The sequence below is a fragment of the Xiphophorus couchianus genome, chromosome 3 (assembly GCF_001444195.1).
Source record: "Xiphophorus couchianus chromosome 3, X_couchianus-1.0, whole genome shotgun sequence".
Lineage (NCBI taxonomy): Eukaryota > Metazoa > Chordata > Actinopteri > Cyprinodontiformes > Poeciliidae > Xiphophorus > Xiphophorus couchianus.
In genome coordinates this window covers 17,767,674-17,787,961 of record NC_040230.1, presented here as the reverse complement: position 1 = coordinate 17,787,961, position 20,288 = coordinate 17,767,674, and the positions used below count along the sequence as shown (strand labels likewise).

Here is a 20,288-nt window from a genome sequence, read left to right as displayed (position 1 = left end):
TTCTTGTCAAGGACACAAAGTCTAAATACTCGTTTGACACAATCGTGAGAGATTATAAATTAATTAATACAAACCACTGACACTTTCCATCGCTGCTGTGTAGACCGGCTATAACACGACTGCATTATTGAATATGTGTAGGTTGTTATGGCTACCACTGCAAAAAATTAAAAAAATAATGATCTTAATTCCCATATTTAATTTGAAATTATAAGAAAACTTACTGCTCAACAAAACATGCCTAATTAAAATGTTTTAAATGACTGGAAATGCGTTTAACAAGGCCGAAGCAGGAACCAAATGTATCTTTATCTTTCCCTCAGTGAATAGTGAGACAGAAGCCAAGAAAGGTAGAAAAATATCCTTGTTAGCAAGAAAAATGCAACATAAATGGCATTTTGAGGTCGTGAGTTTCCACCAGAGATTCAATATACAAGCCAAATGATTGGTTGTTTCTTTCCTACCATAGAAAAACAAGTGGAGTTCATCCAACAGTACATGTGTGCAATATTTTGAGAGTAACTTAAAGGATCTACAGGACATTCAAAAACCAGTGACCAAAGTGAGCTTTTTGATAATAAACACTCGAAATTGGTCTGGTGTCAAACTCAGAATGTGTGTCAGAGCACCTCAAGTTTACTGTGAAGTTTGGTGGAGGGTCAGACCTTTCAAATTCAAATTTGAATATACTTTATTGATCCCAAATGGAAATGAAATAATTTCATCCCTTAAATCCCTTACATATGCATAGAAGTGGATAAAACGTGAATCGACTTCTAATCATATTTCTAAAGAAAGTTGCTGCAGAATTAAAGCTCTTCAATCATTTATTAGGTAAAAAAAAAAATCTGAGTCCTAAATTTGCTCATGGAAAAATCTTTGGGATTGTAATATTAGAACAGTTCATAACTAAGTAATATTACAACAGCCCATTACTAGTGACAATTATATGCAACTGAAAAATATGCACAACTTCTACAAAGAAAGTATGAATTTTACAGTATTTACTTCAGAAACCAACCCGCCACATTGTCTCACTAAAGCTCAAAAATTTGGCTCTAGTTTCTGTTTTACCATGACTCAACCTGAGGCAAACCTTAAACCCAGCGTCAAACTACACTCCCATCATTAGTCAGCATTTGAACAAATGCATGAGAACTGACATCACAAAGTAATGCACACATCCAAAACGAGGTGAGAGAGAAAAGAAAAATTTAATTACTGATAAATTTCAGTAGACACAAAGCCAAAAAAAAAAAAAACACGGTCACTTTAGTAACTGTCTTAATTTATTTGACAAAATTCAAGCATTTGGCTCGTCTTCAGTCCAATATGGCACCGGTGTTGCTTTAATATATCAAACATGCCCTCATTAAACATGCACCATGGATCCAATATTCATCCAGAGAATGTACACAATTCAGAGACATGTCAAATCGGATTTATTACACCATAAATATTTCAAATGCACTGAATGCATAGGCCTGTTTCAGCATAAACAGAAGTTTACTAACGTTCACTAACATTTCATACTTGTGTTACATCACTGAATAGGCAGCAGAGGTTTATGCTTCTCCTGTTTGGTCCCTTTAAACTCTTAACACTGTGGCTCAAAATGAGATGTAAAATAAAACTAATGCATAATAAAATTGTTGTTTTAGGGAAATAATTTAATTAGTAAAATTACACAAAATATGTTCACAGCCAGTGTAAGAAACAGCGAAAAATAAAGATAGCATGATGCAATTGAGTCAGTTCTGTAAAGCACTATCAAATACTGGAGACATATAATGGTTGCTGTGACACTACGACTGTTTATTTTGCCATAAGTGCTTTGTGCTATTACTTGGCATGTCTTCATTTCATGAAGCCACATAAAACTTTTATGACATTAAAAGGAAGTAACAGACAGCTTCCAGGGACGTTTTTGAAAAATAAATACAGTGGAGTTATACACCTTAAAATCCGGCTAATGGTAAAATGCCACAACACAAAAATAGAAAAATAAAAATCAGGAACAAAAAACCTTGTACAAATATGGCTGGAGTCTGTATAACTGAAAACCTTTTTTTCAGTGTCACTGGTGTCTTAAAACAGACCAGGAGTATCTATTTCTTCAGTTGTTACTTTTTGCTTGTAAAAGCCCTTTGTTGGCTTAAATAATCTCTTCAAACTGTCCTGCGGTGAACTTCACAAACCACCGAATGACCCCCGGTCGCCATGACGCATGCTAACAGCACAGTCTGGCACCTTCCTTTCAGCAGTCGGTCGCTGCTGTGAACATCAGCGAGGCTCCGTTGCCCCTGGACGTCTGATACTCTGTCCTTCAGGTTTCACACCACCTCATCAGACTCCAGGCTGTATTCTTCATAAAGTTCATCCAGAATGGTCAGCTGCTTCTCCATGGCCGGGAGGTACACTTCCAGATCCCTGTGCATGCTGCTGGTAAAGTCGCTCCTCTGCTCATCCCCCTCTCTCGACACCAAGGCAGCAGTGAAACTCTGATAGGTCGGGGCGGCTCGTAGAGCCAGCTGTCGAGGAAAAAAGTAGTGGCTTAGGTGTCACGCTTCAAGACAGGGAACCTTTCTGAAACGGGGTGAGTGTTGATGTGTGCACAGAGTTTCAGGACATTTTACTGCACAAAAAAAAACTCTTCCTAGTTTGCAGTTCCTTCTAAACAATTTTGCAGGGAGGAACAGACAGATTGATGGATGGAAAACTAGTTAATAATGGACAGAAGAATAATAGAGAGATGGATTGATGGACAGATCAATCATGGATGGAGGCATCTTACCAACAAATGGATAAATTGCTGATAATGGAAAGATGGGTGGACAAGAAAGTAGGATGAATGGTAGTCAAGGAGTAAACAAAGAGAAGGATGGGCAAATTGACAGATGGACAGACAGTGATGAATGGATGGACAGACACATGGATGTATGTGTGGAAAATAGGTAGATGGACATATGGTCATGTTGTCACAAGATCTACTGACTAGAACCTATAAAAATGCAGCCAGAATCCACTGTCAGCTAGAGAAAACCTGACAGGCTCCTTTGTCTCTGCATGTCTATTTTCACCTTACAAGGTCTTAACAAATGTCCTCCTTATTCTTATCTAAACTCTTGTAAAAGTAATTTTTTCCATGACAACAAGAAGAAGGATGAAAGACAGATGGATAAAGAGATGGGTAATGGACAGACAGAGGATAAAAATTGAGGGACTGACAGAGACAAATAATGGACAGATGGATAAATTTGACAGAGGGATGGACAGCCAAATAAATCATAAAAAAATGAAAGGATAAATGGATAATGGGAAAACAGATGGGTAGATGATGGACAATGAACAGACATTAGTATGAATAATGTACAGACGTGGAACTTTCAGATAATAGAATGGAGCAAAAAGTTAAAAAAAAAAAAAAAGAATATAAACACTTTCTACGCTCTACTTTCTTAGCATCGCTGATCCAGAAACCTAAATACTTGATACTTTTTCAGCTTAGGAAACCCGTGTGTAAGAAACACTTACAGCAAAAACACCTCGCACCACCCATCCATGGTACTGCCTTAGAGTTTTCCCATAAGCATTGTCTGGGCGAAATAAAAGAAATGTATGAAAAATTAAAGAACACCATGAAACTAACAGCAAACACAGATGCAGTTCTATATATTTGAAGACCTTCCTTTGTAAATGTATGTCCTTAAATAATAGAACCACTCACTCAGCGCTGCCTGGATGTCTTTTTCTCCTGCATTGATCTCCGACAGAAACTCCTTGAGGAACTTGAGGCCTCGTCTGAGCCACAGCAGAGCCTCGGTCGCAGAGTTACGAACCTGGGCAACGCTTGTCTGCACTTCGTGCAAAACAATAGACTGCAAGGTGGGGAAGCCGTCAGGGTCAGATATCAGCTTCTGCTGAATTTTCTGCAGAGACCAGTGAAAAAGTTATGGGGTCTTTCATCTGAAATGAATCCAGTATATTATCCCAATGACTTGTTAAAAAGTGAAGAAACAGTACATTTATTAAACATTAAAATGATTTTTTTTTTCTCCAGATCACTCATTTATTTACTGAATTATACAGTCACAATATTTAAAACCACATTAAGATCCAGTCGACATTTACACCAAAATTTAAACAGCAATATCTAAACCATGGTAAGTCAGTGTAAAACAACATTTTACATTTAATACTTAACTTACCTTGATGTTTCCAACAAAATCCATTTTAACTGGTGCAAAAACGGTGGAGCCCAGTTTGTCTGAGAAGAGAGAGTCCAGAATAGCATCACTGTTGCTTCTGAAGTTTCACTTTTATGGTGCATTGAGTTAGTATGAGTTAATTAAAAAGAATAAAACTGATTGCAAGTTTCCAATGAAGGAGGTAGAAGTTTATCATATTACAGACTTGATGACTGTTACTTTCCACCCTAATTATTGTTATCCTTGCTAAATGTAGCAAGGATAATGGGGAGAATTCTGACTTTTAAAATATGAGAATTCTGACTTTTTTCTAAAGATCATTTTTTACTTAAGATAATTTTTACTACACAGTCTTCTTACTTTTTTTTCATCTCCAAATAAACAAAGAGCATAAAGATTGTAGTGACAACTAAGGTGGCTGCTTGCAATAAATAATTACATTCAGACTCAAGTGGAGTTTGATTGATATGAATAAGGTCTCCCTACACTGTGAGAACAAAGATATAATATTGTGAGTTATGAGGCTCACTCAGCACATGGATTTATTAAGATGATGGTAAATGGACCAGACTCCATCCTTACAGCCTTTCTTGTCTTGTTAACCACTTTAAAACATCTGTGCATAGAACTTCTCCCACTTAATTTCAAGGATGATTCAGAATAAAATTGAATTTAAAAGCTTGAGTTTGCCTTCTGCTTTGTTACCAAGCAGACAAGCATATGTGTTTATTTGGATACAGACATATTAATTGCTGTATGTTTCCAAAATTATAGTAAACTGTCACATGTGGCAACAAATAAAGACATCCTAACTCAAGTTTGATTACAGCCGAAATAAATGCAGGGCATGGAAGCAGAAAATGAATCTGAGACAAGTGGCATGCACACATAACAAGAGCAGAATGGGACAAGAAGTATTTTCTTATTAAAGTGACCGAAAAGGCAGATGGGTATAATGTCAAAAAGGAGCAGGACGAAGAGCAATAAGAGTAGCAACTGTAAGTGACCATCCTACCTAATACAGGCACTATTGCATAGCAGGAATCCAAAAACTCTTGTGAAGGAATACCATTGTCGTCATCCAGTCTCATATCACTAAATCTAAAAAATAAAAATAAAAAAATAAGACAGATTCAAAGAGGACAATATATTAAATGCAAGTTGTTTCTATTTTATTTACTCAACTCAGGACAGAAAAAGTAAAGAAGGTACAAACATCCACAAAGAAACGCGACATGGAATAAAGTCTGGCAAAACCTGAGGACGACTTAGCTTCAAATAAACATATTTAGATCTCTTTTTTATTGACAGAAGAGATAACAAACACACTAGCACACTGGTGATTAACAGAGAGCAGAATGTGTTACGTATTTTCAGAGAGCAAAATAAACTCTTACAAACCAAGAAATGAGATGACAGCCTCTCTATCATGTGACAAAGAGAGACTACAATAATAAAATACTTAATTATCATTTTATTTAGTTAATTTTAAAAAGATTAATACTACCTAATTTAAACATATTAAAAGAAACTATGTGCAGATGAATTAACTGATGCAGAGTAAGTTCAGCAGCTAAATAACTTAAGCTGTTTGCTTCTAATACTGTGGAACAGGAACGAGAGAGGCGATCCCTCAGTACGCTCACGCTGCACCCTGAGACTCCTGAGAGACTGGACTTTCCTGAGCGACGTTTTCATACCTGTGACTCATTGTGTTGAAGAAAGTGTCCACCTGCTCTGTGTCCGACTCCGAGGAATCGCTCGGGGTCTTGAATTGATCTTGGTTCTCTTCTTGGTCAAAAATGGTTTCCTGCTGGCACTCGAGCGCGACGCCGCCCTTTTCTCCTCTTTTGCCGTCATGCTTTTCGCTTTGGTCCCCTTTGCACAGTTCTTGATCATGTTTCTCTTGATCGCATGTTTTCTCAGTATCTCCTCCTGCTGGTTGGTTGTAGTGTTCAAGCTCAGCGGCCTTCTGGGTAATGTGTGCAGCAGGGAGGACTTGCTTGCTATGAATGATTGATGACTCAAAGTCTGCATCACACAAAACAGAATACATGGATATTGTATGTTATTGGAAGAAGTTCATTACTTTTAACATTTTACTGTATCGTGACAACAGTGGATACTTGTAAAGCTAACTGAGATGTGACTTAATTTCACATTTTACCTAGATCTTAATTATTACAAAGCTTTTCTTGTCATAGCTTTGCCTGGAAATTTTAAGAATTTCTAGGATAATTCCTAAAATAGCCTGGGAAAAAAAAATGTTTCCAATAATCTTTCATGTATTAACATACAAAGATCCTGTGTGTTAAAAGGAAACATCTGCGGAATGCAAAGAAGATTTTCATATCAGGACACCCCTGAGGGTGTAAAGTAGATAGGAAACCTGACTGACCTGATGGGGGAGGATGATGATCTCCTCTGTCTGGCTCATCTGGTCCTTCGGCTCTGGAGTCGAGGCTCTGGTTGCCATGTGTACTTATTTCTCCTGAGGCGTCGGTCAAATCTTTCCACCTAGAATGCACAACAAAATACGTTATTTAGAAAACACCTGAAAACTTTTTTTTTTTTTTTTTCAAAATCATCTTAGTTAGCAGGAACTAGAAATGAAATTTGCTTGTGAGTAAGCAACCTAAAACGTAAATATCAGATTTAGACCATCTTTTATCGATCTAATGTGACCCATTACACAAAAAAAGAGAGAAATATTACATAAAAGTAACAAAACAAACACAAAAAAAACCTACTTTTCTCCAAGGTTTAGATTTAAATGATTGGCATGTTTAATCTGTTGGGAAAACAAAGTACAGAGTTTAAAATGACTTCAGGTCTTGAAAACAGGACAGGATTATTATTATTATACCAGTATCAGGCTGAACTGGTAAACTGGAGAGTCTAAAAGGGAAACGTACCTTCTGGGGTTTAATCGCCGCAACTGGAGGAGTTCCTGGCGGACTGTGCGTTCCTAAATCTGTAGTAAAAGTACGGTTCGCTATCTGCATGCACTCCTCCAGAGTTTTAAGGAATGTGGTGCATGTCGACTTCACCATGGTTCCAGTGTCTATACCAGTCTGAAACAACAGACAAATAAACACGTTAGCACAAAGCCAGCACTGATATCGCAGCACTGTTTGGTGACGCAAAATATACACACAGAAGTACTTGTGATAACATGTACTTCTTGTTTCCTTGATAATGATGAGTGAGAGAGCACATAGGTTTGATTAATTGCAACTGAAGCGTGCGCTACGGCCGTTTCACACAAACCAACAGCTTCTCTAATTTCATCGGCTCAACCAAACGTTACCTCCACTGTTTCTCCCAGCTCATCATTCTCCTTGATTTTGTTGACTTGCTGCAGAAGAAGGTCACAGTACAATCTAAGCTCTGACATCTTTGTTTTTAATGCCTCCGTGTTCTCCTGAAGCTCTGTTGCAATGCAAAAAAACATAGAAATAGAAGAAAGAAAAAGTGCTTCAAAAGAGAGTTTTCACGTATGAGTTTCTCAGCATGTATGAATTCTGTTTATCTGTCACAGTAAAATACAAACAAGAAATCTTCACAATCTGTTATGAGTTAAAGGAATGATTTTCTTTATACTTTTTTTGCTTCCATGAAGCAAAGACTCCCAGGAAGCTTTAGAAAGGATCCTTAAAATCCCTTGCTTTTACGACAAACAGATTTGGATTTTTAAAAATGCTTCTGGTCATGAAAAACATAATCATTCTGCGGAAATTAAAGACGATCCATCTATCCCTCCTAATAAGACATGGTTGTCTTAAAATGACACCTAACAAGCCACAACCTGCATACATGATAAGCACCTGACTGCAAGACTAACAACACCAACTAATATCAACTCTCTATGCATTCAGTAATTATAGTTTTAGGTGCAATAAGCATGTCTACTTGAAAACTACAGCTACATTTAGCTCATTTTTGACATTACCATATTATAGGCAATAATATGGTAATATTGAATATTACTCAATGTTTTAGATCATTTTTGGAGCAGTAGCAATAACTTTCATTTGTGTTTTAAATTAAAGCAACCATAGTAGCTTTACTAGGGGGTTTACAACAACATAACCACATATCAGCCTATGCTTAGCTCTGTGGAAAACACTTTTGTGGCCAAATTGAATCATACAGATTTGTGATTCAAACAAAAAAAAAAAAAGGATGGCAAACATTAAGACTTCTGCTCCGTCTTGTAGAAAACTTTAAAAACACCCAAATATTACACCCCATTTATTATATCTTGTATCTCTTTGTGCTTCCACACCTTTTTCCCTCTTGGTTCTGTTGTCAGTGAGGCAGGCTTTGGCTGTGCCCAGAGCCACCAGCCATTTCTGCCTCTCCGCTGCGTTGATGGCTCTCAGGTAAAAGTACTGCTCTCCTGGTATGATCAGGTCAAGACGTGTGGAGTCGGAGGAATGAACTGAAACATCATCGAAAACAAAATTCAGCACTACAACTAAATCAACAGCTGCAATGTACAGTGGAAAAGTAAGCTTCGTTGACCTTGGATTTCACAAACTGAAATCTTAATGCTGCCTTTGCAGCCTTTCCACGCATCTTCTTGAGAATCGTAGTAGGACAAAGTTCCTCCGTCAAGAACAAACCAGCGAGGCTGCCAGCCTAAAAACAGACACAACAGTTCCTGTTTTATTCGTGTCATTTTAATGCAAGCGTAACAAAATGCTACAGAGCTTGATCAATTTGCTTGGAGTTATTTACGTTGAGTTAGCAACAACTAATCAGTTGGCAAATCAGATTAGAAAGACAGATTGAGTGGAAAGTAGTCCAACTTGCTTTGCTACTATTTAAATGTGTATAAAACAAAGAAACACTCGGTGAACAGCTCAAGGTAGTAACAATAATCATTTTAACACCGACTAATAAAGTCCGAAATTTAAACGATGAGTGTAGCTAACGTTAGCTTGTAGATCTCAAACTCAATTCAAGTGAGCTTCTGACGTTTCGTGCCGCTAGCTGCCCTCAAACAAGCTCCAAGTTTAAAAACATGTCGTAGTTATATCGTGAACTCACCGCTGATGTAATTGGTCCACTTATACAGCATACCTTCCATTGTTTAATTACGTCTTTTTAGCGTTCATTACTTGTTTATCACAAGATGTGTGGCACAGCTGATCGCAGCGACTCCATTGGGCCCAGAATGTGAATTGCGGAGCGACGTCCTTGGGTTTCCATTTAAACTACGTCAACAATAGTACGTAAAGCTCTTCGTGAATAAAAGTCTAGCCAATCATGAAAGACGCTGCCATTATTGCTTCTGCCTACGTCAAGAGAGATTGGAGTAGAGATTGGCGTTCAACATGACCAATGGAAACAGAGAAAATTACTAATGGGCGGGGCTATACATTTTCAACCAATAGTGGTGAAAGGGGGCTGACAGTCAACTGTGGCTACGTTGCGTAACAGTCAGCCGGTGAATAACTCGGGTAGAAGTGATAACTTGGCGGCGAAGGAGGCGTTAACGTGTGCAATAGCATGAAAATGACCAAAAGCCACCTGCTAACATTTTTTTTCCGGCACCTGAACAACTATTGATACCTCTAGCTAGATTACGTACTGTACAAACCAAGGAGTCTTCTATAGCCTAAAATAAGAACACCATATAAGTCAGTTTTAGAAATGTATATTTTCTTTGATTATTTTGTTGAATATATTTCTTTGAGGGATAAATCGATGATGACCATGCTAACCAAAACATCCAATCCTTGACTTTTAAAATGTCACATGCAATTTAAAACTTCATTCTCAGTAAAATTATCAGCAAATTGTCTTCTCCATGTCTATCACTAAAAGCCTGACACTAATTCACAAGAAATTGGAACAGGTGTTCCAAATAAAATAGTTATATTTGTAAAATTACAGCGGCTTTATTGGGAATTCAGTCGAAAAATACAGTAAATGTATTCAAAGAAAATGAGAGAAATTTAAAAAGACTGATCAGCTAAATACTCTATGGTAAGTGGCGGTTGTTGCATGAATATCCTGGGTGATTCTGCCAGAAAAAAGGCAGGACAGAAACTATGTGATCTAATCTCACTACTCTCAGGGGAGCTGGGGAAGCCAGCTTCTTGAAGACTTCATATGAACAGAAGCAATTGAAAATGTGTTCAGGGTACAACTCTTTTCCGGTGCACAATGCTTTCTTTCTCATGCCACCTTGGGCATTTTATACCCCACGTAAAAGAAACTGTCACTGCATAAAGGCACAATACATGTGCAAGATGACTGATAAATTATATTTCTTATGTTTTCAAATGCTTTACTTAATAGAAAGAATAAATGAGAGTGGACTTAATGTACATGTAAATCCAATTTAAAATGTTTAGATTGTGATCTATGAAATCAAGTTAAATACAGACTCTCCTCTGTGAACTAAACTCAAAAGTATATTTTTAGGGGTGAATTTGCACCGTCCTTCCTCCAACTCATGCAACGTTTCAATGGTGTACCAACCATATCCACCCAGAGGAGCAATTGCCTCGCCAGCTGACAAATGATGCGCACCCTTCTGCAGAAGTTTGTCTGCCACGTAAGGGATTTTAGCAGTTAAACTTTTTAATTTGTGTATATTTTGCGAAAGTTTTAACAATTGTCTTCAAACATGATGCTGTTTACTCTTTGTTCCTTATTGCCATCACTGTTTGTTTTTGTCACTGGTGGAAAACTTCCAGAAGCCGATGTGAAAATCGAGGTGATGCACAAACCTTTTCAGTGTCACCGAAAATCAAAGTATGGAGACATGCTTCTTGTTCATTACGAGGGATTCCTGGAGAGCAATGGCACTATGTTCCATTCCAGGTAAAAGACGTCAACATTCGGTATTTCATTCTGTATTACTACACTTAGTTCAGATGAAATTACTCAGATTTGTGAAATCTGATTAGCTGTTTAAATGTACAGATTTATGGAAATAATATGCCACAATCTATTCAAAACGCAGAGATTTATTCAGCTGTTATCAAATTTCTGTGTTCTTGACTTTAAACTCTTGTTGATCATTTGATCCCTGGCAGCCGCAAACATGGGGACAGAAATCCAGTCTGGTTCACTCTTGGGATCCGAGAGGTGCTTAAAGGTTGGGACAAGGGTCTGCAGAATATGTGTGCTGGAGAGCGCAGGAAGCTGACTGTCCCTCCATCACTGGGATACGGAAAGGAAGGTCAAGGTATTACAGATTCAGTCGCTTAGCTAATAAATCATCTCTGCGTAACCTAATCTCAGTATAGTTCCTGTTTTTCTGTAAGGGCCTCAGAGGGTTTATTAGAGAACATTGGTGAACAAACAGCATGGAGACCGAGGGTTAGGTTATAAAACAATATCTGAAACTTTTTACATCTCATGCAGTACTATCTAATCATGTATTACCTGAAACTGAGTATGACACAGCTGCAAACCTAACAAGACACCTGTCAATCTAAACAGGCAAACAACCAAGCTGTACACTTACTAGGCACTAAGAAAGCTATTGTAGAGAGAAAGGCATTGGAGGATCCATATTATATTTTTGGTTTACATGTAAAACACTATGTTTGGTAGAAAACTAATAGTGCATTAACACTCTGAACACACCACTCCCAAGGTGGTAGCATCATCATGCTTTTCTTCAGTAGATGTAGGGTAGCTGGTCAGAAGGTAAGGTAGTTTCATTTTTAAAGCATATTTTCAGCAACAAGGCAATTCAAAGTGCTTGATGGGAAGAAGGATGGAGTTAAATACAGGGATTTGCTCAAAGAAAATCTGTTAGAGGCTGCAAAAGACCTGAGACTGGCACAGATGTTCAAGTTTTTCAGTAGAACATCAGTTCATCCGGTGCTACAAGAGAATGGCTTAGATCAGGGGTGGGCAACTCCAGGCCTGGAGGGCCGGTCTCCTGCAACTTTTAGATGTATCTCCACTTCAGCACGCCTGAGTCAAATAATGAGGTCATTAGCAGGACTCTGGAGAACCTGACTGCACTGAGGAGGCGATTCAGCTGTTGGATTCAAGTGTGTTGGACCAGGGAGACGTCAAAGAGTTGCAGGACACCGGCCCTCGAGGACCAGGATTGCCCACCCCTGGCTTAAATCAAAGCCTATTAATGTGCTAAAATGGCCCAGTTCAAATCCAAACCTAATTTCGATTAAGATTCTGTCAAGACTTGAAAACGTCTGTTTACAGAGGTTTTAGAGACATAAGATAATGTATAATGGTTCTTACGTTTTGACAATCATTCTCTACTTGGTGTTTGTTTGTCACATCAAATTACAATAAAACACATGGAGGTGTTTGGCTGTAATGTTACAATACATGAAAAATTGAAGGAGTCGAAATTTTTTTTGCCTGAGCAAAAACCTTGTTTGTTTACAGGTAAAATTCCTCCAAGCAGCACCTTGATATTTGACATTGAGCTCATGGAGATCCAAAATGGTCCCAGGTCCCACGACTCTTTCCGGGACATGGATCTTAACGACGACTGGAAACTCTCCAGACAGGAGGTGTGTCTTTTTGACTGTCCCTTTCTGTGTCAAGACCAAACGACGTTATTAGAAACTATCTTCTAATTTCTTTTCATATTTTCAGGTGAAGCATTTCTTGAAGAAGGAATTTGAGAAACATGGTTACTCGCCCAATGACACACATCATGAAGTGATGGTTGATGACATCTTCAAAAATGAGGATGAGGACAAAGACGGTTTTATATCAGTTAGGGAATTCACCTCCATACACGATGAACTCTGAATGACGGATTCAACTTTTAAATTAGTTTTTTTTTTTTTTTTTTTGTAGATCATCTTTGAAACGTATATAAATTGATGTTTTAAACAAAGACTTTCATAATTTTAAAACTACATTTGACCAATATTGTCTGATGTTTTGTTTTATGTTTTTTTTTTATTTTGACCTAGAAGTTTTATATTCATTTGCACATTTCATAACTTATTTCCCTTGGACACACATATAAATGTCATAGTTTTTGTTGCTTTAAGATGATTAAACCATTTTTGATGAAATAAACTACTTTTTTCAATGATTTATTTTAGTAACTTGTCCCAGTCTGTAATGATGCAGGATAACTGGTCGCTTCTGTGCATATTTACCACTAGAGGGCACTCTTGCCTTTTATGCTTACAAACGCTTTCATCTCTTTAAATCCTCCCCAACTGTAAAAAATGCACAATCCCCCACAGTAGCTGACTGACCTATATATTTTTTCTTCAAATTGAGAATAAAGTCACGTAAAGCATCACTTGTTATCGGAACCATATATTATGCATGTTGGAGTAATTGGAGTTGAAGATGTTTGAAATTTTATTCGGTTTCAATCTCCATGTTATAGATTATATTTCCTCATGTACTACTTTGATACATTTCAATTTAAACTTTTAAAACACAAAATGCATATTTGAACCGCTTGCAAAATAAAGACTTTCAACATTTATTGACTGATGCACCAGAGTCTGGAGATATAGTGGAAATGCACAGGATCCAAGCTGCTTGAGGTTTATTAAAACAGAGGTATGCAACATTTATATATTTGTTAGAACTACCCATATGTGATGGCAGTATAATATGAAGTACTGTAGATAATCTTTGAAAAAATTTGGCTCCTCTGTCTTCTCCCCATCCACCTGCTGTCCTCTCAATAAATACACCGCTTGATCAGGAACAGCAAATCAAAACCTGGAGGACTGTCTTACTTTCACCCTTTCACCTTGCTCTCTGCTACGCTACAACCAACACAACAACAGGACCTGCCATGAACCCTCAGCCTAGTTCCATCGATGACAGTGCATAAGCAGTTTTCCTGTAACGGTACGTTGTTTTCCACTTGTAATGCATTTAGCAGCACATACACTAGCACGATTGACAGCGCAAAGACACTCTTCCTGGCTCTGATTATTGTTTTTGACTTGCTGCAGTGCTGACCGCCTCCATATCTTGCTGCACTGAGGTGGAAATTCATGCAAAATTTGATCATTTGATCATGTATTGAGTGCATTAGACTGTAGAGTACAGACTTTCAGTGGGTTAACTTTTCTGTTTAAAAGAAAATCTTGAAATTGCTTTTAATGTGATAGAATTTTCAAGAAACAGAATTTTTGGGCTTTCATTAGCTGTAAGACAATCAACAAATTGAATGAAAATATAAAATGCATCACTGTATATGTAATGGATCTATGTAACACCTGAGTTTAATGTAAAGAACTGAATTACCGAATGCACTTTTTGATGAAATTCTAATTTATTGAAATGCCTTTCTATCTATTGCCTTCAAATTATGTATTGAATGGCATATCATTAACAAAGTGGTTCACAGGCTTGCTCCTGACCCCAAGCTTGCGGCAGCTCTTGCTGTAGCTCCAAAGCAACTGCAGAGTGTAAATAACATGGCCACTAAGCAGAGGCTGTTTAACATGTGAACTAAATGTGACTTACGGCTCGAGGCTCAGTCAGGGGACTAGTCAAATCAGCAACAAGAAGCAGACTGTTTGTTTCTCGGATCAAAGGAACCATTGAAGCACGGTACTGCTAACAGCTTCGCTCCAGTCGTCCTCTTTTCCTTTTTTGAATTATTTTAAACATGGAAAGTTTTGGCTGATCATTAGCTGAATACATCTGAATAAGAAATCTGATTTTGCAAACATAAACCAACTTCAGGAGTTGGGGGATGATGCAATGGAGGAGAGAAAGGGAGCAATCTATTTTAAAGCCACAATGGTGGTTCAGCTATCAACTTATTTCTTAAGCAAAAAAATCCTAACTTCTGCATTTACAAAAATAACGACTTCCCTATTTTCATGTAGGCTGGTTCTTTCAATACATTAAGTTAAATATAAAGATATGAGGAAATGATTGTATCATTGTTTTTGCAATACTGCATATCTAAAAAAAAAAAACCAGATGACAGCTGACATGCATGAGCAACACTCAACAGCCTCAGAGTTCAGATAGAGAGGTGCCTTTAAGTAGCAGGACAGGATGTGACTGTGGTGCACCTCTCTCACAAAGAGCACTACTGTTTCTTTTATGACTCCTTTTCCTCATTCCTGGAGTTTATTTGGCTTCTGGCAAAATGCAACCCTTCTCACCACATGCGTGCAGGTAGAGCTGGCTCAGTGGGAAAATAAAGAAGGAAGTAAAAATGGTAAACACACTGGATTTTGTTCATGGTCCTAAAAACCCCCCCACAGGAGTTGAAATCTAGTTTAGACACGTCTTCAACTTGTCAGTCTACTTCAAACTCAAGTTTTACCTTCTTTAATAAAACATCATTTCATAAATTACATTTGAATTGCAACTGTCACAAAAATACATTTTGATAAAATGGATCTGTAGAAAGGATTCAACAATCACATTAAACCAAGTGATAAAGGAACATGCTTGGCACAGGCGTCACTTTGGGCCCTCGTGTGGTGGTTGTGGTCGTCATCGAGCGATGTTACTGGCTTAAAATAACAAAATGTATATTTTAAAAAAAAACACTACTTTACTCGAACAAATCCCCAGTAATAGTCTGCACACTCAAACTTTGCAACACTACCAACCAAAATGTGCACATAGGAGTCTGGCACATGTGTTGCACCCTTCAAGAGACACAATGTCATCATATCCGCATAAATGATGGATCCTGAAACTGTCTGCCTTCTTCTGATGTGTCATTTCTGTTTTGACCCTTCTGCAGGTCCACCAACAAGCATTTCCAAGAACTTGTATATATAAACTATGGAGCACGAAAATCTTTACAAAATAAATCTTTACAATTGATGCAAAAAAAGTGCTTTATGAATGTCTTGTTTCTTTTTTTTTTTTTAAGTACACAAGTTAAGTCTGACTCTATCTACATTGTATCATTCCAGTGTTCCCACAAAATGCAGGTGAGCATAAATTTGGCTGACCTGCAAGGTTCAGATTAAACAGCACCAGGCCTTCTTCAATTTGGATCCACACTAGTCCTACAGTGTCCTCTGCACCCTTTGCCTCCACCCTTTGTAAAGATGTTAAAGAGCCTTAAAATAACTTCACTTTGAAAATCCTACCTTTAATTTGAGTAGACTTACTCAGCCTAGTCTGCCATCTATTTTACTACCCCAAACTGTTACTCTAAAATAAATGTCACCTAACCATTTTTGAAACTGTGACGTAAAAGGCTGGATGTGGATCCAAGTTTCGTCACCATGAGGCAGAGAAAGAAACCAACTCTTGAGGAAGAGTAAGAGCTGTTCTATTTTCAGAATGGGGTTGTGAAGAATATTGAAATCAGGGGAGCCAATAAATGTGGTCCTGGTAATTTTGGGAAGAATAGTTAAGTCTTAATAGCAAGATTCGTTTATTTTAAGACATCTATAAAAGGAGGTTGGGGCAATAAGTGTGGAGGGTGCTGCATATCACATGGTGCTTTCATCCTGACTGATCTACACCAGGTAGCAACAGCCTTTAAGAGATAAACTTAGGGAACAAATAACGTAAACAAAAAAAATGAAAATACATAACTACTGCCTCATGTAAAAAAATGGTGCTCTTGGCTGAGTTTGCAAACCCCAAACTTACAGGAACAGCAAAACCAACTAAATCCATCATGCCAAAAAATTAAATAAAATAAAATACAAAGCGTTTCATATGCGGTTTGATCGCAAACATTTCAGAGTATCACTTTAATACAGTTGGCTTGACTTTCCTCTTTGACAGAATAAATAATTGTTCATCGCCTCCAATTCTGCAGCCCTTTGCCCTCAAAATAAGACATCTTCATGTTCGATCATGAGCTGCACCACCAGTTTCTGCTGCCTCATGTCATTCAGGGTTGTCAACGCGTTCTGCTCCGGAGGCTGCATAAGAGTCGGGCCGAAGACAATTCCCAGGTTCTCTGCATTCATTAGGTTGTACTTTTCGAATGTTGTTACCCTGAAAGATACATCAAAATGACAGAGAGAGATTTTAATGTTGAAAGGTTTCATTTCCGGGTTGATTCTCCACATACTGACGTCTTTTCAGTATTTCAAATGCTATTACCGTACAAGTAGACTTTCAATTTGAATAACATGTTTTTTTATACGTATATATAATTTGCAAATGAACCATAAACTAGAGCATAAAGCAACGAAAAGACCATATCATTTACCTCCAAAATTATTTGTACCCATTGCAAATAGAGAGTCAGTAAGAATATTTTAAATTCCATCCCTTCTATATCTAATTTGAAAGTGTTTGTGTTGCTAGAAGCATCCTACTTAACTAGATTAATTGGGAACAGGATTCTTTTTTTGTTGTTGTTTTGCAGCGCAGCAAGTAATAAAAACCAGCTCTCTGCAGCTGGCATGGGGCAACCTTTGGTTAAAAAGCAGCTGTGCATTATGGAGCTCAGGCTTTGCTAAAACAGGCTGTGTTTTAGCATGACGGTGACTCAAAACACACAGCTAATGTGGGGAATAAATAGTGAGCCAACAGAAATATAAACTTTTTCAAGTGGAACAGCAAGTGTCTTGACTTGAATCTTATGGATAATCTGTGAAGGGAGCTAAACATCAGGGTGACGTTATATTCAGAAGGGTATGAATGTATGGCAATGGCATGGCAATTATTTGTTAAAATTGTAATAAAAGTAAAGAATTTTTTTTTTTGATAAAATTGTATTCTTATTATATTATCTCATGTGAGACTGATGATGTGGCACTTCCAATCAGACAGCAACCTCTTTGTTCACAAAAAATAACCTTTATGGACCTTTTTGAGTTTAACTGCACATGCCATCGCTAATCTCTAAAGATGGACAACAAGCATAATTTTGACAATCAGCATGCAATGCAAAAACAAAATGTATGTAAATAAAATGTATGTATATATGTTAAGCTTACAGCAGGAAATGTCTCTCAGGCAAATTGTGGCATTGCAATGATAACAGATGTGACTGTTTTAACACATGAACTAACCTTTTGAGGTGAGCCATCAGGTAACGTAAAGTTTCATAGTGTGCCGGGGGAAGCTGCAGCAATTCCTCATGTATCGCCTCCAGTCTGGATTCAGCATTTGGGAGTTCTGAAGGAGCCAAACGATAAGTATCAAAGCGCTGTCAGGCAGCACCGGCACAGAAATAGCATGGAAATACCATGGAGAGGATCTCTTACTTGCAGCTTGAATAAATTTGGAGTACAAGTCAAATGTAATGACTGGAATGGGAAGGTCTCTCAAGTAGAGCTTCAAAGCACCAGCAATTATGTTGATGTCTGCATAGGCACTGGCACTGATATCCGCCTTCTCACCATCTGTTGTCAAGAAGCAAACAGTGCATGCAGAGGGATCAAAGGCTGAATTTGGTACAAATGAAAAATTAATGTTCCTGTTTAAACCACATAATATCAGAAAGAGTTATTTTGTGCAGAACTTGCTGCTGAACACGCCTCTTATTTAAAGTGGAAACTCTGAGACATAAAATGTTACAGAGTTCTTGAGGCAAAGAAATTTATGATCAACAAACCTCGGTCAAAAGCAAGTCGAACATCCTCAATGTGCTCTGAGAAGCCAGACACTCTGTACAGACCCTCAGATTTCATACCTGCAAGAGATGATTTATACATGGATCTCAGTCACTACTGTGAATTCTCCCAGAAAATGTCATTGCAACACAAGGATCAATGAGGTTTATTTTTATTTCAAGTAGCTTTAACACCTTTAGTTTTAGCCATGATTTAGAAACAGAAAACAACACTTATTCAGTTAATCCTGGAAACCTAGTGGTGACATAAGGCCAAAGAGGATCAGAAATGTCTGAAGTAGTAGCATCCCACTGCAGAATGTCCTACTGTATTCTTTATAGTACAACTTACAGATGTGACATAGCAGCACCTGGACAATTAATCTTTAATGGCAGCAGCCATACGAGACACTGAACAATCACAAAATACGGTGTGAGGAAAACACAAAAAAGGAATATTTACGTCTAAGAACAAAACTTCATTCTTAAAATGACAAATATTATTTTAAATTAGATTTCGCAACATACTTACTTCTCAGTGTTACACGAGAAGCAAACATATTCTGAGTTGTACCAAATTTATTTACAATTAGCATTTATTGTTGGCAGTTGAATATCATCTCAATGATAGGAGATATCACTGAATGATCTTAAAAGGAAGCAAATAAAGCACAAATTAAAAAAGGGCCAAAGAGTACAACTCTGAGTAAAAGAATTTTGTCTGAAGTTTGATTTAACAATTACTTTTTAAGTGATAGAAAAAAAAGAAGAAAATATGTGCCAGAGCTGAAGCAGAAACATCTGGTCAACATTTTAATATCTTAAACCTAGAGTCACTACTGTGGATTCTCCCATAATCCTGCTCAATACATAGATTTCAGTAGTTCAGCTATTAAGTGACAGTTAAGAAAGAGATCTATACATGCTAAGAGCAGCTTAATGTAAAGTAAATTTTTATGAAGAGGGTAATTAGCAGCATTTTGAAATGGTGGTCAAATAAGTACTGGATCATTGCTCAAAGGATTTAAAGAGTTGCCTTGGCACATACCTCTGAGTTCTATCTCTCGAATGCACATATCCACCACCATGGGTCTTGTGGTGTTATGAGCTTTGACAAGGGTGGTGAGATCACAGCTGTACACTTTCTTAATTCTGCGCAGGTCCGGCTGGCAGTCACTGGGAACCAGTTTGGAGCACTGTTTGTGTACATTCAGGCCACAATCTAGCAGAGGAAGAAAAAAAACGAGAGATAAATGCAAAGAGAAAGAGGGACAGAAAGAGAGACAGAGATAAGCCTCTAGCAGATAGCACAATCTTTGCACTAAGCTTAAAGACAGCAGTTTGAAAAGCTTTCCCAGAGCCAGTGATAAACTGCGCTGTCAGACATCGCAGCTGCAGCTAAGCTGTCCCAGTATGCTGCGCCAAAGGTAGATAATAGCGGATATAACAGCATGGGGGGGGAGTGTTCTTGTTGTAGTTTTAGTCACATTGAGCCTTTTAGACAGCTGAGAGTGAGAGAGCTACGGCTGCTTGAGTTACTGAAGGTAAAGATGGGTGTTTGCCTAAAATCGCTCATCACAAAAAGGCTC

General features: G+C 37.8%; 3 protein-coding genes across 3 annotated transcripts in view; 1 reads left to right on the top strand and 2 right to left on the bottom strand.

Annotated features, from left to right (window-relative positions):
- Window positions 1–1,195: 1,195 nt before the first annotated feature.
- On the bottom strand, window positions 1,196–9,433 carry plekha8 (pleckstrin homology domain containing, family A (phosphoinositide binding specific) member 8). The gene is made up of 13 exons (XM_028013317.1): window positions 9,264–9,433; window positions 8,736–8,852; window positions 8,497–8,652; window positions 7,519–7,640; window positions 7,124–7,282; window positions 6,959–6,999; window positions 6,607–6,725; window positions 5,909–6,239; window positions 5,224–5,309; window positions 4,209–4,267; window positions 3,728–3,929; window positions 3,535–3,596; window positions 1,196–2,531 (listed from the first exon to the last, which is right to left on the bottom strand). The coding sequence occupies exons 1-13, from the start codon at window positions 9,301–9,303 to the stop codon at window positions 2,334–2,336; spliced, it is 1,692 nt and encodes a 563-aa protein (XP_027869118.1). The 5' UTR covers window positions 9,304–9,433; the 3' UTR covers window positions 1,196–2,333.
- Window positions 9,434–10,733: 1,300 nt separating this feature from the next.
- Window positions 10,734–16,707, top strand: fkbp14 (FKBP prolyl isomerase 14). Its single transcript, XM_028012674.1, has 4 exons — window positions 10,734–11,048; window positions 11,264–11,415; window positions 12,597–12,724; window positions 12,810–16,707. The coding sequence occupies exons 1-4, from the start codon at window positions 10,852–10,854 to the stop codon at window positions 12,966–12,968; spliced, it is 636 nt and encodes a 211-aa protein (XP_027868475.1). The 5' UTR covers window positions 10,734–10,851; the 3' UTR covers window positions 12,969–16,707.
- The window catches only part of chn2 (chimerin 2), a 36,287-nt gene continuing 31,703 nt past the window's right edge, over window positions 15,705–20,288 (bottom strand). The window contains exons 9-13 of the mRNA XM_028012673.1: window positions 19,748–19,921; window positions 18,703–18,780; window positions 18,353–18,490; window positions 18,158–18,263; window positions 15,705–17,132 (exon numbers count right to left, since the gene is read on the bottom strand). Of these exons, the coding sequence (XP_027868474.1) occupies window positions 16,961–17,132; window positions 18,158–18,263; window positions 18,353–18,490; window positions 18,703–18,780; window positions 19,748–19,921 (668 nt within the window). The 3' untranslated portion in view covers window positions 15,705–16,960. The remainder of the gene's footprint in view (window positions 17,133–18,157; window positions 18,264–18,352; window positions 18,491–18,702; window positions 18,781–19,747; window positions 19,922–20,288) is intronic.